The 23,332-nt window shown below is 40.1% G+C and overlaps 2 protein-coding genes across 4 annotated transcripts; both read left to right on the top strand.

The window, feature by feature from the left end:
- The first annotated feature begins 562 nt into the window (after nt 1–562).
- On the top strand, nt 563–8,517 carry LOC121526645 (obg-like ATPase 1). Its single transcript, XM_041813312.1, has 11 exons — nt 563–650; nt 968–1,065; nt 1,151–1,294; nt 1,936–2,063; nt 2,758–2,933; nt 3,026–3,106; nt 3,225–3,322; nt 3,396–3,536; nt 3,624–3,720; nt 6,569–6,691; nt 6,813–8,517. The coding sequence occupies exons 2-11, from the start codon at nt 968–970 to the stop codon at nt 6,915–6,917; spliced, it is 1,191 nt and encodes a 396-aa protein (XP_041669246.1). The 5' UTR covers nt 563–650; the 3' UTR covers nt 6,918–8,517.
- Nucleotides 8,518–10,207: 1,690 nt separating this feature from the next.
- On the top strand, nt 10,208–23,011 carry LOC121526225 (transcription factor Sp3-like). Of its 3 annotated transcripts, none has more exons than XM_041812692.1 (9): nt 10,208–10,401; nt 10,687–10,784; nt 11,408–11,638; nt 13,499–14,104; nt 14,809–15,021; nt 16,143–16,347; nt 16,434–16,623; nt 19,121–19,317; nt 20,068–23,011. In XM_041812692.1, exons 2-9 carry the CDS (start codon nt 10,716–10,718, stop codon nt 20,310–20,312), a joined length of 1,956 nt encoding a protein of 651 aa, XP_041668626.1. In that variant the 5' UTR covers nt 10,208–10,401; nt 10,687–10,715; the 3' UTR covers nt 20,313–23,011. The 3 variants fall into 3 exon arrangements, with proteins under 3 accessions (XP_041668626.1, XP_041668627.1, XP_041668625.1); XM_041812693.1 differs by having other exon boundaries at nt 10,208–10,784; nt 20,068–20,326; nt 22,291–23,011; XM_041812691.1 differs by having other exon boundaries at nt 10,208–10,784.
- Nucleotides 23,012–23,332: the final 321 nt, after the last annotated feature.

Below are 23,332 nucleotides of genomic sequence, written 5' to 3'. Positions count from 1 at the left end.
TCAAGAGTAATGACTCATTGATGATTATCACAAACAGTTGTTTGAGTTGTTGCTGCCAAGGATGGAACAACCAGTTATTAGGGCAGTGACTCTTCACATAGGGCCAAGTAGGTTTGGATATCTTTTTTCCCTTAATAAATGAAATTTTTATTGAAAAATTGCGTTTTTTATTTACTCTGGTTATCTTTGTCTAATATCAAAATGTGTTTAATGATCAAATATTCCAGTAAATAGATAAATAGAATAAATTAAGCAAGGGGAAGGAATACTTCATCACAGTACTGTCCTCGAACACATGAAATTGGCGACCTCTGCTGGTGGATAATATAGCTACAAACTGAAAGGAAGGTTAAAAAAAAACACTCTAGAAAACGCATACATGTTAAAGCATTCGTTTATATCACACGTATAACGGCTATTTAAAATTATATATACTTTTTAATGTAATAAACGAACCTAACGGAGTTTTCTGTTAGTATCGGCGAGTCCAATTCTGACGTAACATTCCATCTCCCCCCTGACCAATCACAGACTTCTCACGTCAAAACACTTCCGGTTTGCTCTCAAACTTGCCTTTCCACCGGAGCGGCTGGTGTGAGCAGATACCAGAGTGAACACCACGTAGACCACAAGCTTAAAAACCCATAAAGGTATTATAAAAACACATTTATACCGCTTTAATAGAGTTTGTGTTGTTCGTGTTGACTGTTAATTGTAGTCCGCCAAGTCAGTTATTTCTGATAAAAGCTAGCTAGGAGTGGTTTTAGTTAACGCTAGCATGCTATGTTTGAATGAGCATGAGTGCAGCTGTCTACACGCTTTCATTGGGGTTAGCTAAAAAGGATGGAGCTTCTCGGTGCTTAAAATCTACGTATGTTTTGTCACGTGAGTGGGGCGTTAAAATAGACGATCTTTAGAAAAGTATGTTGGCATAAGGTCAGGATGTATCTTGTTTTGTCTCCTGTAGATGCCCCCCAAAAAGCCAGAACCCCCGAAACAGCCTCCTTTAATTGGACGATTTGGAACCTCTCTGAAGATTGGGATTGTTGGATTACCTAATGTTGGGTATGTACATGTTTTTAACTGAGTGAGTGAGCATGGATGTGTTATTGTACTGCTGTTGACTCTTACCTTTCCCTCTCTTCTGCAGGAAATCCACTTTTTTCAATGTGTTGACCAAAAGCCAAGCTGCAGCAGAAAACTTCCCTTTCTGCACAATCGACCCCAATGAGAGCAGGGTACCTGTGCCAGATGAGCGCTTCGATTACCTTTGCCAGTACCACAAACCAGCCAGGTGTGTATGTTGACAGCATTTCCTGTTAGCTGGAGTTAAACCACAGGGATGAGTATCAAGATCTGGTACCAACATGGCACTAGTATCAATGCTCTCAATAGCTACTGCACTGAATTATATTGAAGACTGTCATGCTGGTACCCTGCCACCAGCCCCCGCCACTCGAATTAAAGCTGTGAATTATATCAGGGGATTTATGTACACTTGTATTATTTCAGCAGAGCACGGATGTCTCTTAATTGTTTTGCTGTCCACAGCAATGTCTCTGCTCTGCTCATGTGTTTATACCCAGGATACTATCATTCTGACTGACATATTTACTTTGTTTGTCCCTGATGCAATGCCAGTATATGGTTGAATTTCTTATATAAAGAAATTACATCAGTTTCCTTTACTTATATGTTTTGTCTGTATCTTTTTAAGATATTTCTTGGTATTAAGATGGCTTTATTCTCCCACTGACTTTTAATACACCTTTTTTTTCTCTAAATGTATTGATTAAGTTCCAGTTTAGGCACCAGAAGCTTTCAAAAAGTACCAATTTAGTGCCAGTATCAGGAAAAAAAAAAATGATGCCCAGCCTTATGAAACAATGGATTTCTGACTCACGTATTCGTTGTCTGGCTTTTTCTTCTCTACAGTAAAGTTCCTGCATTTCTGAATGTTGTGGACATTGCTGGTCTGGTGAAGGGAGCGCACTCAGGACAGGGTCTTGGAAACGCCTTTCTTTCTCACATCAGTGCTTGTGACGGCATCTTCCACATGACCCGTGAGTTGTCAATGCTGTTACCTGCAGCTGCTGAGTAATAACAACAGAGTGAGTGGAGAGGACAGGTGTTAGAAAGGCAATTTAGGAGCAACTGCTACACTTGCAAAGGAGGGAGGGGGGCATGCTTGTGGCCCAGACAGAATTAAAAGTAGAGTTGCATAACAAAGATACTAATACAAAGTTAAATAGTGGCACTACTGTAAATGCAAAGGCCTATCTGCAGGTATTTTGTAAAGATTTATTATGCAGCATTAGTGTGTACATGTATCTGTATCAGCTAAAATAAGTTTGGCAAAAAATCCAACGTCATGCAGCCCTAGTTACTTTCATACATGCTGAATCTTGGAGCTGCAGTAGCTTAGGCGTATAGTGTTGCAGGTTAAAGTGCTGGTTCATTTCCTGAGTACTGCTGAAATGCCCTTGAGCATAGCACCAAAGCCTCAACAGCTTAGCTGGCCATCCTTCTTGAGAAAAGCCTTCACTCTGACATTTCTCCAGTAATGCATGTTCATATGATTGTTTGCACATTCGCATGTATTTCAGACTGTGTGTGTGAAATATATTCAGCAACACAGTGTAAAAGTGAATTTCAACATCTTCTTCTTACCTTGTTATTTGGATACAGGCCTAGAGATATTGAAATGTGTGAATATTTGTGACTATATGGCCACAAAAATAATATTGTGTCTTTAAGGTGCATTTGATGATGAGGATATAATCCACGTGGAGGGCAATGTGGACCCAGTCAGGGACATTGAGATCATTCATGAGGAGCTGCGACTAAAAGATGAGGAGATGATCACTCCAATCATTGACAAACTGGAGAAAACTGCCGTTAGAGGAGGTGACAAAAAACTCAAACCTGAATATGTAAGTGAAAAATGTTTGTGCTTCTATAATGGCATAATCATCACTGTGTATGATCAGTTAGTACATGACATCGACTGCTGCTTATGTTTCAGGATATCATGCTGAAGGTGCAGAACTGGGTTGTAGAGGAGAAGAAACACATCAGATTTTACCACGACTGGAACGACAAAGAGGTTTGATGTTTGCATGTGTTTATTTCGGTCTTCACTGCAGTCCTGCCTAACTGGTATACAAGTTATAAAATCTTTGACGCTGTTGTACGAGCCCTTAATGCCCTTTTTATCTCCACAGATTGAGGTGTTAAACAAATACCTGTTTCTGACATCCAAGCCCATGATCTACCTGGTGAACCTCTCAGAGAAGGATTACATCAGAAAGAAGAACAAGTGGTAGGTTGGCTTCACCTTTCAGTGGGAAGCTTCTGTTTGAAAGTCAGTGTCTCATACTGTTTTCTGTTCTCAGGTTGGCAAAAATCAAAGAGTGGGTAGATGCTCATGACCCTGGCGCTTTGGTTATCCCCTTGAGTGGATCTATAGAGTCTAAACTACTGGACATGGAGGAGGAGGAGAGGGATAAATACTGCGAAGAACAGAAGACACAGAGGTGAGAGCTGAACACACACGGTTCTCAAATCTCTTTTTCAGGTTATATTTTTTGAGCCTCTCTATAACAGTTGCTGTGTGTTTCTAGTTCTCTGACCAAAATAATAAAGACTGGCTATGCAGCACTACAGTTGGAGTACTTCTTCACAGCAGGACCAGATGAAGTGCGAGCATGGACCGTCAGGGTGAGTGTTGCAATATGCAAACCTTTTTTCCAACGTCTTCATGACCTCATGGTGAGTCTAGAAGAGTGACTCTTAATACACTGTGGGATTTAATGCTGACTCTATGACAGTTGTGGAGTAAAGTCAGCTCACACTGTTTAACTGAATCATTTACAACTCACGACCATCATGCACAATTTATTTGCTCACACTACCAACAGATGGCCATGCATTACCTGAGTGCTTAGACTGCACAAGTGAATTCTGGACGGACTATGACAACTATGAAAAAGCCCTACATTCTCAAGTTGAAGTCGTAGAGTCATATCTTGTCTCTCCCGCTTACTATATATCTCTTCCAAACGCACACATAAATAGTATGCCAGCAAGCATATGTCTTGGCTAAGTAGTAAATATCAGCTGCAGGTCTGTGGGTAGGCCTACTTCCTGTTCATTTATTTCGTTTATTATAAGGAAAATGCATCAAAGAGGCGTTCTAGATGTTTTCATGATGATTTAAGATGCTGGAAAAAAATGTCCTAAAAGTGGAGAATCTGCTCACTCACCATGTAAGTGCATGCAGTCGTGCGACCAACATATCAAATGTGCCAAAAATCCATCCGACCAGTCAGGAGCAGATGGTCAGACCATGGTCAGGCATCATGTTTCCATATTGATTTTAAAATTCTTCTATTTATAAAGCACTACATGGCCTCGCTCCAGACTACATTTCAGAGATTATTTTATTCTATGAACGCGGACGGACCCTCAGATCCTCTGGTTCTTCCCCCTTGGCGGTTCCACAGAGTAGACCTAAAAAGTATGGTGATTCTTCATTCACCTTTTATGCTCCAAGATGGTGGGACAGCCTGACAGAGGGGCTGAGAATATCGAGATTTTTAAACACAAGCAAAAAACTAATTTATTCTATCTGGCTTTTATATGCAATACTTTATAATTTTACGAAAATATATCATTGTTTTATTTAATTTTATTTCTCATCTTATTCCCATTTTTATTTAGTTTTTATTTTAGGAATTTATTTAACTCTAATTTTGATCATCTATTCTTTTATGTCCAATTTTATAGACTTTTAATTATTTGGAATGTTAAATCTTTTATTATTGTTTATTGTTATTATTATGATTATTGTTATTAATTTTAATGTCTCTTATTTTATAAATTCTTTCCTTTATTGCTTTGTTTTTTATCTCTGTCTTTTTTAATCATCCATCTTTGTGAATATTTTATCGAATTAATTTTGGTGTGCTTTTGTTTCTAATCCCTTTTCTACCATTTTACATTTTTGTCAATCAATTTTGTACACTCCTGTAAAGCACTAAAGGCGCTTTATAAATTAAGTTTGAATGATTGATCTATGCCCTCCCATACTCTCATACCAACACCAGTTAGACTTTAAGTAGCCTCGACTTCTAGTCGACCTATTCAACTCTGAATTTTGTGTCTGAATCTGCTGATATTTGCTCAGTGTACACCCAGCTTTAGTAAATTAACTGAAATGTTGATTTTGAAGTGTTTACATTTTCGTTTAAAGTTGATTATTTAAATTTGAAGAAATATTCCTTTTAAAATTATTTATTTTTTGTGAAATGGTTCTATTGTCATGATGTGGTAGAAACTGTTTTGACAGTATACAAAGATTTCCTGTCTCTTTCCTGAAATTAACGTGCAGTTTGCTTTGATTTTAGAGTCTAACTATAGAAGTAAAATGATAGAAAAACATGCTCGTACTTGCTCAGCTTAATTAGTGGTGCTCTCCATGTTATTATTCTCTGCTTGCAGGATGTCTCATCCTGATCGCTGGATTGTATTAGATCTATTTTTTTTTCCACCGCTCCGTTTCTCTGAGGTGTTTAGGAGTTTAAAGGTTTTGTTTTCATGCATTAAATAGCGTCGCTGTTTTGTTGTTTGCAGACGTGAAGTTGATTTCTCTCTGCTGTTGTTGGTTTTTAATGATCACACTTTGTCTCTAGGAACAGCTGTACAGGGTTATTTGCCATATGGTGTTTGTCAGCTGTGTGGTACCGGCTTCTCTCGACTCCACTCATTTTCTTTTTTCATTTTGTTTTAATTTTGTAGTTGTGTTTTCATAGAGGATCATACCTGGTACTTTTCTTGAGGGGTGTCACCTGTTGAAAGTTTCCAAACAAGTTGAGCTGATAGATAAATGTGATGTCAAGATATTGCAAACCACTGAATAGCCGGGAAGTCTTACCTCTGCAAACATCTTGAGTAGGATGTCCGATCTCTCTGATTGTTGGCCTCTTACTGTTGAGAAGTTCAGGAGAGTTTGGGAAGCAGTATTTTGTCTCACAGACTGACAACTGAGTATGCTATTGTCTCAGTGTCCTCCATTATTGTTGTTGGACATTACAGTAGTTTTGTGTAGCCATGCTATGGCCATCCTCTCTATGTTGAAGAACTACTCCTGATTAAGAGCCTGGTACTAAAACAGAGAATAGTCGAGCCTGCGGTGCTGTGAAAAAAATATTTGCACCCCCTCCTGATTTCTTATTTTTGCATATTTGTCGCACTTAAATGTTTCAGATTATCAAAGAAATTCTAATATTGAACAAAGATAACCTGCTTAAAAACAAAAGGCAGTTTTAAAAGGAAGCGGGGAAAACTTTTTCACAGCACCGTATGGAAATACACCACTGGTCACTCAAACTTAGTGAACCAAAGATGGAGAGTATTATTCATATCTACTTCATTAAATTTCATTTTCTTTTTTTACCTTTATTGTGAAGGTGTGTTACATTATGATACCTATTCTAGTCAACGGTAATGGTATTCAAAGCAGCAGTATGGTGTAATAGTTTCCACCATTCCTGTTTTCCTCCTACAGAAAGGGTCCAAAGCCCCCCAGGCTGCAGGAAAGATCCACACTGACTTTGAGAAGGGCTTCATCATGGCCGAGGTGATGAAGTTCAACGACTTCAAAGAGGAGGGCAGTGAGAGTGCAGTCAAGGTGTGTGTTGGTAGAGAGCCTGGGCTTGAACTGACTGAATTTCTGCCAATAACCACTGAGAGAAATGTCCTTGAATGTAATTTAAATTTGTCCTCTTTTACATCCATTCCCTCTCTCACAGGCGGCTGGAAAATACAGGCAACAGGGCAGGAACTACATCGTGGAGGACGGGGACATTATCTTTTTCAAATTCAACACACCCAATGCCCCTAAAAAGAAACCTTGAAACACACAATCATCAGAGGGAGAGCTCAGAATACAGTCTAGTTTGGCCTCAAATATTCACACTGTCTGCTGGTTTTCATACATTTGTCTGTAATTTAGAGGACCAGCTCATGACCTGTTTGGTATTCACTCAGCTATTATCCCAGGTCTGGACCAGTCTGTTGAAGTTCTTCCAGATAAAACAGTATTCCAACACTAGCAAACATTCCTACCTGCAGTTTTAAGCACATCATTTTTGTCAGACGTGTTTGGCTCCAGCTCTCAAGAAGGAGAAGGCATACATGCCTTGGGAAACAGCCAATTTTATTACTAATAGCCAGAGAAGCCTGTAATTTTGTTATTGATACTGATACTGATACTCCATTTGTATTCTAATGAAGCATTTTATTTTCAATCAGAGCATGCTTTTACTCAATGGTGATAAATGAGGCTGCAATGCACATAGAGGCTTAAGATTTGTTGTGTTTTGCCATTCAGAAAATATTTAAATACTTAAAATATAACAGGTTGAACATTTTTCACAAGTATAAAATTGAATGAAACACTGGTAAAGGGGAGGTTCCTACTTAACCCCGGGGAATTGTTGGCTTCTTTCTGCCCATCAGTCGGCAGAGTTGACTTGTAGAGTTGAGTAGTGAGGATTTAACTGGGTTTAAGGAGTTCTTCTTCATCTTGTCCTTTCTGTAGAGCAAAGGCAACTTGTGTTTGCATCAAAAATGTCCTGTACATGTGCCTAATCAGCATTAATTCAGTAAATCATGGATTTTTTTTAAAGATCTTTACACCTCACTTTTTATATGTCTTTTCTCTAATGCAGTAGTTCTCAACTGGTCTGGCCTCAGGACCCACCACCACCTTCTTAGTGAGAAATCTTAACCCAAAATTCATTTATTCAGTGAAAAATGTTGCACTGATGGAAAAATCTGCTTTTTTTATAGCCCAAAATAACGAGGTAAATTAGTAAAGATCTTGGAATGAACAACAAGTAGGATTTACAATAGATTAAAATGTAACACAGATGAAGGATTGTCCACATTTTTTTCCAGGTACACCACAAGTCAAGAAACACTGCTCTGATGTGACAAGTCAAACTTCTAAACATTCAGTAATGCTGTAATATAATGCGTAACCTCGTGTTTACTTGTATTTACCTGAAGAGAAATGGAAAGCCAACACTTTGTGTATCACTTAAGGCCAAACTTTACTGCATTCTGAGGGTAATAATATTTTAGAGAGAGCAAAGCAGGCGTCCCTGACAGTGCCTGAAGAGAGAATGTTGTTGTCCACACTGCTTTTATAGATTTTTTCCAGGGCTGATTAAAAAAATCCAGAGTGATCTGACACTTTCTGAGCTCCACCTTGCTTCATCTTAAATGGGCTACAGGAGGGCTCTCTAGAGCATCCTGACTGCAGCTTCTTTCCACCCTCATCTCTGCATCCACAGTGTGACTTTCTTTATTTTCAAGAGCACCAAACAATCTTCTGCCAAACATTTTTCCAAACTGTGGACTGAGCTTGAAATCTTGTGCACTAAGGAAGCAAAAATATGATAAATGTCATCCTCATCAATGTGCATGTGTGAATAAAAGGTAATAAACCCATCCTTGCTATGATTTGTCCTTTTTGCCCCACACAATATGAGAACAGCAGCCTATCAGATGTTGAAATTGAGACATTTTACCACACTACCTTATTTTTAAATTTGGAGGCAGCAACACATCTAAAAAAAGTAGGGACAGGGCCATGTTTACCATTGTGTAGCATCCTCTCTTCTTTTTACAACAGTGTAAACGTCTGGAAAGTGAGGAGACCAGTTGAAGAGATGGAGGGTTTTAAACTGCACTGATGACAAGGATGTTCCCCCACCTCTGTATCCACGAGACACAGCGTCTGTGGTTACTAAAAAGAATTTTAAATTTTGATGAATCTGACCAACATCCATTTTAAATGAGATTTGACCCAGGGAGGACTTGCATTTCTGAATCATGTTCACATTTGGCTTCTTCTTTCCATGATACAGCTTTAACTTGCATTTGTGGATGGCATGGCCAACCATGCTGACAGACAGTGATTTCAGGAAGTGTCCCTGGGTCTATGCAGTGATTTTCATAACAGAATCGAGCCTGTTTTGAATGTATTGTCATCTAAGAGCCTGAGGATCCAATACTGACCTTCAGTCTTGTCCCTTCCTCACAGAGATTTCTCCAGATTCTCAGCATCTTGTGAAGACATATGGATTTTAGATGGTGGGATATTCAAAGTATTCACAAGTTTACATTGAGGAACATCTTTCTGGAGTTGTTCCACAATTGGGAGATGCAGTTTTTCAAAGAATGGTGAATCTATGACTACTTCTGAGAGACTCTGCCTCTGTAAAATGCTCCTTTAATACCCAGTTCTGTTGCCAATCAGCCTAATTAGTTGCAAAATGCTCTTCCAGTTGTTGCTTTTTTTATTAAGTACCACTTACTTTTCCAGCCTTTAGTTGCACCATCCCTACTATTTTGAGATGTGTTGCTGGCATCAATTTCAAAATAAGCTAATAATTTTCATGAAATGCTAAAATGTCTCAACTTCAACATCTGATAGTGTGAATAAAATATGGGTGTGTAAAATTAAGCAAACATTGAATAATGTTTTAATTTGTATTTACACAGTGTTCCAACTTTTTTTGGAATTGGGTTGCTACGAGAAAACGGGAAGCAAGAACTCTAAATGCTTAAACTTGTTTTGTAAATGTCATTTAGATTTAACATGTTGCTGTACAAATGTGTTTTTACATATTATTATAATTTAGTATTTTAACTGTGAACACAAAATACACTTTTAATTGCGTGAAGTAGACCTTAAATTCATACGTGAAAAGGTTTAATTTTTTTAACGTGTTACAACAATGGACGCCAGCTTGTATTTCAAAGTTGATACACGTAACCAAAACTTTTGACACTGACTCGTCGACTATGTACTCATCTGCTACATGGAATAGAAAGAATACAAAGCTAAACACTTCGAAGTACGAGAATGACCTTTTATTTGTTTTTATAAATGTATAAAAATGGTTAATTTCGAAACAACAGCAGTAGTTTTTCACGTTTGTTTGAATTCAGCGACAGCATTCCTTCTCTTGCCTCACTCAACAACAAACAGGAAACCCACGTACTATAAAAAATGATTGACATCTTCGTTAGCCAGTGCCGTCCACTGTACCCAGCGCTCAGCCAATCAGCTTAGAGAAGAAGGGCGGGACGTCCTGTAATGTGATGCAAATTCGACGGTCAAGCTTGTTAGTCCCACCTTTTTGTGTTTCCCGCACCGTCAATCAAAATAGAAAAAAATCGACCCGAATTCACCGATCAACACAAGCCCGCCTTTGATAAAATAATCATGTTTGGAGTTGAGTAGAACAGATTATCCACCCGGTTACTACCACTCACGCTATGACTGGTACGTAAACGGTTAGCGCATCGAAGCGTGCAACTAAATCGGTGAGTTTGTGCAACCTACAGCGGAGCAAGCTGCGTCTTTTTATCTTTTGCTCAACTGCTAACTAGCTAGATATGGTTAGCTAACGGAGCTAGCAGGCTAGCCGCGGAGTTTACAAAGTAAACAGTCAATCTGGGCCGAAATTGTCTCAGAATCTCCGCTGCAAAGTTGAATTTCGCAGTCTGCTCCCTTTGGACTGGAGAGTGGGGATGCTTTGCGGGCTTTTCTGGCAGACAGGAGTTGAAGATTACAGAGTTTTGCTCAGTTTCCCCCTCTCTCCCTGCTAGCGCCAGAGCAGCCTCTGGAACAAGGAGAAATGGCGTCCGCGGACGTGGACAGCAGTCAAAGCGAGTTTCTGCAACCCGGCGGCGCAACGGAAACACAGGTATCCGACATTTTCTAGCTCGTCTTTCTTGTTCGCTTTCGATTGCTGGATGTGATTTTGAGAGCATGAAGTTCACACGTTTTAAAATTTTGATGGCATGGGGTGAAAGCCGTACACTTCCTGTGTTCCCCTCAATAACGGCCACCCACTTTACCCCTGTAAAACCCGCCCATAGTGGGTAGGACACTGAAGTCAGTCACTTGGGTCGGCTCGCTGGAAGTTAGCCGGTGTACACTGGGCAGCGAGGATGTCGGAGTGGGATGATACTGCGGGGATGTTGTACATAATCAAAAGAGTAGCGTTCAATTGTGTTGTATTAGTCACCCATCCCCCACACAGCCTGCTTCGACCATTTCTGAGCCTGTTATCTTAACTCCATGTTCTGGTGCTTGCCTCTGGCTTGTGCCTGTTTTATCTCTCATCCTTTACATCAGCATAAACCCAACATGATCCCCCTCTGGCTGTTATTTGCTCTCTTCTTCATTTTCTGTCCACATCTTTGCCTGATTCCCCATGACAGCCCGTCTCATTCCTCTCTCCTGTGATCTAATCTGAAAGAAGCTCAATCTTCTTGGCAAAGTGTGACATATCCCTGCTAATCTGAGTGTTAATTTTACCCCCAGACAACAGATATGTCAGCCATTCAGCTGACCGGCTCAGACCGCTGGGAGGTGTTAACTCCTGTCTCCACTGGGAAGGAAGACCAGGGAGTCGTTCACATTCCAAACTCTGGGATTGTCACATCCAATGGGCAGTATGTGCTTCCAATTGGGAGTATTCCCAACCAACCCATTTATGTTACAGCATCTGGGAACGAGGCCACAGCTAATGGAGTGTCGGGAATCCAGTATCAGGTAAAAACAGATGAAAATGCTTCAAGATAAACAGGTTTGACATGATACAAAGATTTTGAAACATTTGATATGACTCTAGGAAGAAGCAAATGATATCACGCCTGTTTTGATACAGATGTATAAGTTCTTGACAACCTTTTTTCAATGAGGAAGACAAGACTAAAGCACTATTGCACAGCACTAGTATTACCTTAGGACCTCTGATAATTTGTGAATTACCTGCTGATGTTAGTGTTTGATGTGGTGCAGTCCCACATGAAAGTTAAGTCTATAATGTACCTACAGATACATTACAGATATTTCTAAAGGAAAACACAAGAGTGCAACATGGCTGCAGCAATGAAAATGAGCAGTACATTTTTATTTCTAAAATTCATACAAATAAATGCAATGTTATGCATATCACGTTCTGCAGGTGACGTTTCCTTTATGCATCCTAAACATACTGTTAACCAAAGTTTAAAATTATTAACCACGCCCCCCCCCCCATATATTTTACAGGTTTTATAAGTTACCTGTGTGTATCTGTAGCTGACTGGAAATAGAGAGAAAGTCAAGCATCCAGTCATGTTAATACATGAGAAAGGGACACACCTAATGTTAAATTATGAACATCTCCTGTTACCTTTAACCATTTTTATGCAGCTGATGCTGTTGAGGTTATTCCGCACTCTATAAATTTGGGATCGTTACGCATCCACAACAACCCTCCTTGTGTAGCTCAGCTGCTGCAGCCTTACCACTTCAATGATGAGCGACACATTTCAAATAGTAAGTTGTGTTATGCATGAAATATATGGCTAAATGATACTGATGTAAGATCAAGCACTTCCAAGGGGAAACTGTAGGAAGCAGAGCAGAAGCACTATGAAGAGAGTAGTGGTGCACACATGCTCATTTGGACAGGAGAGTTACACATAAGATGAAATAAACTGGCTATTATGTGTCAAAACTTTAACAATCTTCTATGCTGCCTTTGTTATTTTTTCAATTAGAAAAAGGCATGCAAAATGCCACACAGGCCATAAAAACATAAATACCTCCCTAAATTACAGAGATGCTGAAATCGTACAGGACTGTAATTACATGTAGATCTATGTGTGCGCTGAAATAAAGTCGCCCTGGAATTTTTACATTGCAAATTACAGACATAGTCAATTCACGCAGGATTAAAAACACGAATTTTACACAATTATTACAAATAACTGGAGGTCCCTAGGTGATACTTGTCCTGTGAAAATAGGTCAAAAGACTAGCTAAGAAAAGACATTTGATGACTAAAATTCGGACAAAAAGCATGTTTAGGTTCTTTCAAGGGGACTGAAAAGTGACAAAAATAAAACGTTATTCCTCCACTACTGGAAAAACCACCAAAACACAACATATCTTTTGCTCTTTTGCCTCCCAGCTGTAGAAAGCAGGGATCCCATGTTTTCCAGGGTTCATAGAACAGACAAGTATGATTTGGCACCAGATTTAGAGAAGAGAATAATATTTTGGACTAAAATGTATGGATGTTCTATGGGCTAAAACTGGACTAAAATGTTTTTGTAGACTAAAGCTAGACTAAAACTTCAAAGAGTTGTAAAATAAGACTAAAACTGGCAAGGATTTTTAACTTCAAACTAACATTAAGAATAGCTGCAAAATTAACACTGTTGCACTGACATATTACCAGCATATTTGTGCATTAAAACAGTCCAAGAAATCTAAGCTTTGATACTATTTGATACTAGCAATCGTTAAAATAATTTTAAAACATGATATTTACAAGTATTGCTAATTCTGATAACCTTAAAGATAAATAAAGAATTTCACTCTGTTAATAAACCTCCTAAAAACTATTGTCTTCTTATTCAGGTCATCCCCCAGATCCAAAATGCAGACGTGACCCTTGCAGGATTCCCAGCACAGGGACTGGATGACGGCACGGGGCAGATCCAGCTCCTACAAGACGGCAGCCAGGGCAGCATTGGAATCAGCTGTGCCACAACGGCGACCACAGACCTCCTCACACAGGCGGGTCAAGTGCAGTCGATCCAAGGCGTCCCTTTGGCTGGGGGGTCCGCGTACACAGGAACCGTACCTGTAGGGCTGCCTAGCAACATTACATTTGTCCCTATAAACAGTTTGGATCTGGAGTCTTTAGGACTGGCGGGAGCGCAGACAGTCCCCATCGCAACTGGGGTGACACCTGAAGGTCAGCTGATCATGAGCGGCCAGGCACTCGAGAGTCAGAGTCAGGATGCCGGCGCCAAACAGCCAATGGTCACGGTGAGCAACGCCAGCGGAAACCCTGAACTCTACGTGCCAACCACCACCACTTCCTCCTCAAACTCGTCCAATCTTCCCGAGACCATCGACGGCACCGGGGTGCTGACACAAGCAACCGCCGTGTCTGCAGGCGTCTCTGACCTCTCATCCACGGCAAACTACAACTCACACAATCACCTGCAGCAGATCCAGGTCAGAACCAGCATTTTCATGTGTTTTTGTACTAGAAGAAATTGGCCTAGGATTTTTAGAGTTATCAAGATGAATTTAAAGGAATATATGTAAATGAATACTTGTGTTTCCAAAAATGACAGTTTTTTAATCAATCAAATCCGGACAATCTTACCTCTTCTGACTTCAACATTTAAGCAGGAAGTTACTACTTGGCTTTATATGCAAAGTGTTGACAGTACTATTTATGTTTAAAGAACTTGTTGTTTTAAGTCTCAGGGTAATTTGGTTTTGTAGAAAAGGAATAATATTTCTGAAAAATGCCAAAATAAAACATCCATACCCACAGAAGGTAACTACAAAATTTTGAAATGATGCCTAGCTGGATCGATGTGTTGTTTTGGGTAGACTTTCGGTCACAAGAGGAAAACAATATGGAAGAAAAGAGTCCAATTTTTTTATAATGTGAGTTGGTAATGTTTTTTCAACCCGTGGGAATAACTTGATGGTTGTTGAAGCTTTTAGCATGTGTTTTCATTTCTCTCAAACTCCCCAGAGTCAATTCAGGGACTACAAATACCTTTTCAGCACTTGAAAAACAGAAATGAACAAAATCTGGCCTGATTATTGAAAACCACGACATCCAGCTCAGAAACATGACTTGAGTGCTTGTTTATCAGCTTCTGTGTGTGGTTCTGATTGATATTTCTCCCCTAACTCTGCAGGTCTCCACCTCCAATGCCACCACTATCTCTCAGCCTATCCTGCAGCTGTCTGGGGACACTCAGGCCCAGGTTGCTCAGGTGGCTCAGGGTCAGGACCTGAACGCAGCAGCAGGTCAGACTCTGCAGAGCGTGCAGCTCGTCAACCCGGGGACCTTCCTTATCCAGGCCCAAACTGTCACAGCTACTGGGCAGATCCAGTGGCAGACTTTCCAGGTAAAGGATCACAACATTCCTGTTGTACTTTGGAGCATTTTAAAACAAAGAAATGCAAATTAAGGTGTTAGACTTAGACTATAGGGACCATGGTGGATGAAATTCTTCTGCTCTCTAAAGAGTAATATGATCCACTGCTTTTAACAAACTAAAATATGTAACATTTCAACTGTTTTGTTTCAAATACGTAGTTCTATTAATTAAATGCTGGACATGTATTAAAGCATAATTATTTATAAAAGAGTAGTTCAATTTCTGTTATCACATGTGGGACTCAAAAGATTGTCTCTTATCTGTTAAAGATTTTTAGGGTTTAAATTACAGGTCATAAGGTATATAAATTATCATAAAAGCAGTACATTTAATTGAGAAATAATACAAAGGCATATAGAAGTGAGCATAGAGACTATATTTTAAAGCATCAGGGTGTCCCCCTAGATCAGGGGTGTTCAAACTTTTCCCATTAGGGGCCACATACAGAAATATAAAAGGATGGTGGGGCTGTTTTCATATACCACACCGTGATATTAAAGTAAGCAAAACCAATCTAAATCAGGTTAAGACATGCTCAGTGATTGGGTATGCGTAAATGGCTAGTTGGTGGCTGACAAGGCAAATATTCAGTCATTTTTAAGTATTTTGGGGAGGTCAGTCAGATTTCAGGGGGCCCTGGTCAGCTCTGGCTACCACTGGCTCTGGCCCTGGAACATCACTGATGCTATTTGCTGCTGTAATCCATTAGGGCGTTATAAATCAAGATATTTTATCATTTTGGTCGTCAAAGTATGTTTACTTTTAAAGTGTCTCAATTTAGTCTGTAAAAAAGTCAGCATAAAAACTTTGAAATGTTTGTTTACAGTGTTAGTATGGTAGCACTGCCTTGTGCTGAAACTAAGAATATTAATACAGTCTAGCACAAGCTTCATGCTCTGTTGAGGGCCATATTTCATTTGATTTAAAGAATTTGGGGGTGGAGCCAATCAAAAATGAGCTGCGGACCACATTTGGCCCCTGGGCCATAGTTTGGTCACCCCTGCCCTAGATGTTTCCTATGGTTGCTATTTAATATGTCAGTCTTGTTTTCATGTTCGATGACTACTCTGTATCCCATCTCTCTGTAGGTTCAGGGTGTTCAGTCACTCCAGGGGCTCCAGCTGCCACAAGGCCAGGGTCAGGCACAGCAGCTGACCTTAGCCCCAGTTCAGACTCTCCCTCTGGGCCAGACAGGCCAGGTCAGCCTGCCCAACCTCCAGACAGTCACTGTGAATTCTGTAACACAAAGCGGAGTTCACTTCACACAGGGGGAGGACACAAACAGCCCAGCTGGTACGGAACATGTACTAACTTTTATACGTCCTTGTGCTTTGTTTTCAAATGGAGACTATAATTCGGCTTCTTCTTCTGTGGTTCAGGTATCCACATAAAGGAGGAGCCGGACTCTGAAGAGTGGCAGCTGAGCGGAGACTCCACGCTGAACCCCAGCGACCTGAACAACCTGCGTGTTCAGATGGGAGACGAAGACATGGACACGCCGAGCGGAGAGGGCAAGCGGCTCCGCAGAGTGGCCTGTACCTGTCCCAACTGTAAAGAGTCAGGGGGAAGGTGGGTGTCAAGAAAACACACATTTAACAAACACCAAGAGGAGCTTGTATTCAACTAATCTCTGTCCTTAGGATCATGGAAACATGTTTATTAAACATTATTAAGGGAACATTGAGGAAATGTAAGTGATTTTAAACACAAGCATGAGATCAGTTTAAGGCCATGTTTTTTATGACATCAGCTTTGTCTGGAAGTGGTAACTATTTTTTTCTGTTTGCTTACACAACAGAAACTTTTAAAGATGGGTTTCAGAATGCTAAGTTTTGAAAACACCATGTTGTTATGTGAACGGGCAATTTAAGGAAACACACACAAAAGCACTACAGTTCCAGTCAGTAGACATGGGTGAGTAGCAAAACTACAACAACAACGGCAGACTTTAGGAGTTCTGCTTTGCTGTTCCCACCCAGTCAACATTTACTCCAGTCTACTGGCTTTATAGGTCATTTAGGGTAGCAACCCAACCTTATTGTCAGCACAAATGTCTGTGAGTTAGTCATTTTGTGCTTAGACCTCACCACTCTAAAGAAGAACACATTAGTATCAGTATCCACAGATGGGAAAATTTCTGCAGATACTTCAACCGATAGTTTGGCTGTAAAGGTCTGTCTTTATCAGCTGTAAATATTAGCATTACAAACAAATAATGCTTGCCACATAAATAAAGATTTTTAAACTCTTACCTGCTTTTTCCAATGTCAGAGACCCCACACATGGCGACAAATAACTGCTGATTTAACAGTTTTTCGTTGTGTAGTGTGTGGTGTGAAACAAGAGGATCAGTTCAGCACCACACACTAACAGATTCTCCAAAGGATTTCAGCTCTCGTAGTTGAAGTCTTGCGTGGCAAACACGACTTTAACCCCTCGTCTTTAATTCTTTCATTGCAATTATTTAACACTAGATATAAACATTTTCTGTCCCTTTTTCTCACACAAAAACATCTCTATCCATCTACAAGCCAACGGTCAAACGGTAACATCCGCTGTGGCAGGAATCTCAGTCAGTTTGATTGTGGTACGTTTTGAGGTGTTGTACTAACACTTGTGTTGTTGCCGCAAATCAACAAGTTGATCCTCTAGTTCTTGTGTCCATCTCACTGTAGCGTTTACATCTCTGCGCCTGTTGTGCTTCCGCCTTTGGTCATTTTTACACTTCCTGTTTACTACCGTTGCTATGGCTGTTCCAGCCAGCCTGCTTCCTGATTGGCTATTCCTCCACACACAACATGATTTCTGCTCGTAAATATTGAACATGTTTAATATTTATGATTTCAAGTCGGAGCACCTCAGATGGGGTTGGAGAGGGAGCATTCCCTCATAACACGCCACACTCCACGGGATAATCTGACAAAGATAATCTTAAAGACAACCTGATAATCTGGCTTTTGCTGACTTTGATCAGAACAGAGGATTCAGTCCCGTAATCAGCACGATTATCAGGTAGTGTGTGGTCGCCTAAGTTAGTAGAGTTTTGGTTAGGACTATCAGACATACATCAGCTGATGTCTTTGTCTTTATTTATCATCATTCCTTACACTTTTTAAAGTCTGTTTTAATGACTGCAATTTGTTGATTTGTTCATTCTCACACTTTAAATTTAGTGTTTTAGGAAGTTTTAGTTCTGAACTACATTTAAATATCTGCACTGGCCTAAAATAATTTTTCAAATATCAGCAAAAATCTAATGCAGTGCATCCCTAGTTTGTAGTTGTTTTTGCTGACTTTTGTGCATGGTGGTGTTTTTTTTTTTTTTTTTAATTGAAAATGAAAATAGATTCCATTTTCAGTGGATTGTCTCTGTTTTAATGTTACCTTAGCTACACAGAAATGTTCGGCACCTGCACAGGTAATAAAAAAAATAAACCTCACATCCATCTGTGCAACCATCAATAGTCTGTGTTCAGTAAATGTAGACCCTTAAAAAAAACCTTGGAGGGTGATTGGATCAGTGTCTGTCTCAGTCATTACAGGCCAATCAGAGCACTGACACATGACATAGTGGGCATGTGCAGCCATGGAGAGTCACCTTGGTAACAGTAGCTGCTCTTAGTGGGGCCAGTTGGTGAAACAAAGTCATGGGAAAGCTGGTTGTGAAAGTGCAAAGATTTTCCATCAAGAAAATCTTTCAGTGCAACTCTCTGCTCACATTTTAATAAAGAAACATCCAGTTCTGATAAAACTGTCGCTGTAGCTGCATCCAAGCTAATTGCTTCACTGGCAGCCATTGTTTACTAGCTTGCAGTACGGCTAAACTTCACCTGTACCTACCGTTTATGCAAAATAGCCTTTACATGCAAAACCGTCCTTGCAAATATAGATGCAAATGTTCAGAACAATCTTTTGTCTTCACAGTGATTATGACTATTATTTTATGTATTATGGCTGTTTTGAGTCTCTCTTATCTTCGTATGTGAACTTTGACGCTCTCGGTCTTTGAATTTGAGTTTAATAGAAGCAGTTCGGACTCATTCTTCATGCTTCATGTTTCTCACAGAGGTTCTGGGATGGGGAAGAAGAAGCAGCATATCTGCCACATCGCCGGCTGTGGTAAGGTTTACGGGAAGACGTCTCATCTGAGAGCTCACCTGCGCTGGCACAGTGGAGAGAGACCCTTCGTCTGCAACTGGATGTTCTGTGGGAAGAGGTTCACCAGGAGCGACGAGCTTCAGAGACACAGGAGGACACACACAGGTACGATGGGGTTTAACATCATCTTTTCACACAAGGTCAAGGCCTGGCTGTCCGTTTTCTAGCACTCTGCCCTATTTCCTGTTTTATTGTGTTAAAGTATGAGGCTCAGACTAAAGGTGCTCTTTTTATGTGCAGAACTTCATTATGTTTTATCGCTTTAGATGATCATTTGTAAATTTTAGCAGATATTCCTCTAGTTGGGAAGTGTCAAACATCTGAAGCTAAATTTTGAGACTGTTGAATGAAGCACAGTAAAGCCTAGTAATGTTTTAGGATGTAAATACTGGAAGAGATGACTGGAGCAAACTGACCTGTACAAAGACACCAGTTTAAACCTGAGTGAGCATGTGTGTTTATCAGCATGATTTTGCAAGTATCATGTAGAAATGTCATAAATTTAGCTTCAGAGAACTTTGAAAATTATACAGAAATACGTTCAGGTTTTTTTTTTACATAAATTACACGGTGATGCTCTTTGCCTTTCCTTGTTAGGGGGCCAAAGGATGAATGTGCAGTAGTATAAGAGACGGCTGACTGTGGTATATATACAGCAGAAATTTCCCCAGTCATCTTATTGCAAAAGTGTCATCCATCATAGCACCATGCTTGAAGTCACTGAACTCTTGAACCCCCGATTTCAATGCTAAAAACTAATGTGTGGTTAAATACTTTTGTCCATATAATGAATCTCTCTGTGGTAAATACTGAAGTTTGGACTCCCTGGCTCATGTCTCTTGTTTCTCCTCCCAGGAGAGAAGAAGTTTGTGTGCACAGAGTGCTCGAAAAGGTTCATGCGGAGCGACCACTTGGCCAAGCACATAAAGACTCACCAGAATAAAAAAGGCGTGGTTGCCACGTCCCCGCCCACCACTGACACCGTCATCACCACCGACGGAACCACGCTAATCCTCCAGACCTCCACCCACGACCTCGTAGGCAATCAGGAGATCCCTTTACAGCTGGTGACGGTGGCGCCCGCCGAGGTCATGGAGTGAAGGGGCGAGCGAGGGTGAGGTGTTTTTTTTTTTGTTTTGTTTTGTTTTTTGAGAACTGGCCTATCACAGGGACCTCTCGGGCTTTTCTCTTTCCCTCTTACCTTTTCTTTTGTTTGTTTGTTTTTTACATATGAATATATACGTAAATATATATGACAAATATATATATTTTAAGTAAGAGTTATCATGACTTTATGTTTGTTTTTGCAGTCTTTTTATAGGAAGGCAAAAAAAATAACATTAAAATGTGGTTGCTATGTACACACATCAACACACAGACAGACACACACACACAAAAACATGTATTAACACTTGACATGAATACTCAACACAATGAAATGCCTTATTTTGTATCATACTCTTGTATAAATGCTGGAGGTGCATGTGATTTTTTTAAGCTTTGCAGATGATGTAACTGTAATGGATATTAATGTGTTTGTGAAAAGGAGGCGACAACGAGGAGAAGGAGTTTCTGACAGTAAGAAAACCTCTCGGGAATGATTGAATTTTCTCTCTCGGGAGAGTTTTGACAGAACTGAGCGCGGTTTGTTTGAAGCAGCACTACGTCTGAAGCTGAACTGTTGCAATGCTGCTGCCATGAACACTTCTTCTTAGTTGAAAATGTTCCATAATGAGCAAAATTTTTCCTTCTGCTTGTAGTTAGCTGAGAAAAATGATGCCTCACATGTTTGTGAGCTGACTTCTTTGTGTGGGTCGGTATAGCACACGCTGGAAACAAGGGGAAGTGCTGCCTTTACTGAACAAAAGTGTATCACCTGAAAATCTCATTAGATATACAGTACTGTGCAGAACCTTTAGGCACGTAGATGAAGGAGGATTGACACAACCCAGGTCATGATCTGGATGTCCTTGCATATTACCAGGAGCATGCGAAAATAGTCTGTTGAAAAAACAAAGTCCACACCTTTAGCGGGGAGTAAGGATAGCAGGAAATGAACACAATCATATTTTTCATGGACTAGGTGTTTTAAACATCTCCAGAATTTTAAGTAAGTCCAGAACTATTTTGTCAATAAGAAGGGGAAAGGGATAATTGTTTGACATTAATAGGCCCAGACAAAATTGTAATCCTGGTTCCTGATTTCACTCATCAGTGTGCAGCTATTGCAGTTTGAGTACATAAATCTCAAGTTTTGGTCGTGTGTCACAAATGCTTCTGTCACACAGTGAATGCTGATATTAGATCTCCACTGGGGTATCACAAGCAAAAGGGGGGAAATCCGGCAAATTGTTTTGGATTTGCACAGTCAATAGTCCTAGTGGAAAAGCCCAATATATCCCCTTTTTAAAGTTTTTTTGGGCGCTGCTTGCCTTTATTTAATAGGACAGGTGAAGAGAGACAGGAAACATGGGGAAAAATGCACCAGAGACTGGGAACTTATCCTGAGACAAGTGCACTGAGGACTACAGCCTCTGACTATGGGGGCCTGCCACACGGTGGCCAGCCCCATATATCATAGCTTTTAGCAGGACACCAGGGAAGACTCAAGAGAAGTAGCCAAGAAATAGTCCTGCACATACTAACTCACTGTAAAAAGGTGAAATAAGTTTAAGGCGATTTGTTTTTTAATCAAAGCTAGACTCATTTTAAAACACCTGATAGATGATCTTGAGCTGATTTTGTCACCTTCTATTAGAGGCAGGCTAGCTTTTCCCCTTGTTTTCAGTCTTTATGCTAAGCTAAAGTGAATCCCTCATAAATAATGCAGAAACTTATGAACGGTTTCAGTCTTCTCAGCTAAAAAAAAAAAACAGCAAACATGCAGGATTCTCCAAATATCCAAATGTTCCTGTAACAAACTCCCAGTAGCTGTCGCCCAATCAGAGACAGCCGATAGGACGGTGCCTCTGTAGTCATGCAGTGCTGCTTCAAACAGCGGGACGCTCAGCTGGTGGTCAGAGTAGGCCGATAGTGCCACTGTTAACTGATCTGAAGTTCATGTTCTTCATGATGCAGGTGGGGAAAAAAAAAAAGATGCAAGCCGTTTTGAATGAAAAAGGGCAACTTCTTCCAGCATCCGGTCAGTCTGAACAGAATGTCTCATCTGTCCTCACAACCCCGCTGTCCCCCATGTTTGTCCACATCGCTTGTTTTTCCCCGCTTTTATTTTGTTGTAAATTCTTTTTCTCTGTCTGCTTGACGATCTGAGTGTTGTCGAAATCAAAACCACATAGTGGTAACGGTCGATTTGAAAGACTGGAGAGGTTACCTCTGAAGTACCTGCAGGTTTTCTGTCATCTTCAGCAGCAGGAGAACATGTACCCGTGTTGCCATGAGGAGAAAACCAACAAACGGATGCAAAAATTAACAAAAACCCTGGAGGGAGCTTCTGTCACTGAACATTCCAGTTGGACACCAGATGATGTGGGATTGCAATAACTGCTCTGATGGTTATCCTGGACAGATGTCGCTCTATTAAAACAATCATGCCATTGTTCTTTTGTTTTTATAATTGATGTAACCCCTTCCACAGTTTGTCCTCATGTTTGTAGCATCCATTTACTTGTATATTATCTTATTTTCACATTGTTTATAGAAGCCATTACTTAGTTAACTGAATTTGTTGTATCAAAACCTTATTTTAAGTGATTTTTTTAAGAAATGGTGTAAAAATTGAATGTTACCTTTTGTAAAAGCTTTTTTCAAATGGATCACAATAAAAGTCTGAAACCTTCCAGTAACAGTATTTCTGCGCTTTGAGAGACACATGAGACAACTTTTTCTCTTCAGTTTTTCTACAGTCTGTTAGTAATAGTGTTAATTCACTGTTGACCCTCCTGGAACCCAAACCTCCAAAATGATCCCCTTATAGGCCCTGTAAAGTGATAGTAAATACATCTGTATTTAAGTTTGCTTTAAGACGGGCTACTATGTTCTGAGCCCACAGGAAAAATTTCAGTCAATTAAAACATTTCCAATTTTATAAAATTAAGCTTCAAAATCATGAAAAATGAGGCAGTAAATCTGCAGTAGGACAGTTTTGGCGTGTCAGTTAAAT

The sequence above is a fragment of the Cheilinus undulatus genome, linkage group 18, assembly GCF_018320785.1.
Source record: "Cheilinus undulatus linkage group 18, ASM1832078v1, whole genome shotgun sequence".
Classification (NCBI taxonomy): domain Eukaryota; kingdom Metazoa; phylum Chordata; class Actinopteri; order Labriformes; family Labridae; genus Cheilinus; species Cheilinus undulatus.
The sequence above is the reverse complement of the archived record's forward strand: the minus strand, read 5'-3'. Positions and strand labels throughout refer to the sequence as shown.

What these genes read in the sequence shown, in the direction of transcription:
- LOC121526645 (XM_041813312.1), top strand. Translation starts at nt 968, where the DNA reads ATGCCCCCCAAAAAGCCAGAACCCCCGAAACAGCCTCCTTTAATTGGA. An exon ending in CAGTACCACAAACCAGCCAG is followed by an intron (nt 1,295 to 1,935) that starts GTGTGTATGTTG and finishes TCTTCTCTACAG; the next exon opens with TAAAGTTCCTGCATTTCTGA. An exon ending in ACGACTGGAACGACAAAGAG is followed by an intron (nt 3,107 to 3,224) that starts GTTTGATGTTTG and finishes TTATCTCCACAG; the next exon opens with ATTGAGGTGTTAAACAAATA.
- LOC121526225 (XM_041812692.1), top strand. Translation starts at nt 10,716, where the DNA reads ATGGCGTCCGCGGACGTGGACAGCAGTCAAAGCGAGTTTCTGCAACCC. An exon ending in ATCACCTGCAGCAGATCCAG is followed by an intron (nt 14,105 to 14,808) that starts GTCAGAACCAGC and finishes CTAACTCTGCAG; the next exon opens with GTCTCCACCTCCAATGCCAC. An exon ending in TGTAAAGAGTCAGGGGGAAG is followed by an intron (nt 16,624 to 19,120) that starts GTGGGTGTCAAG and finishes TGTTTCTCACAG; the next exon opens with AGGTTCTGGGATGGGGAAGA.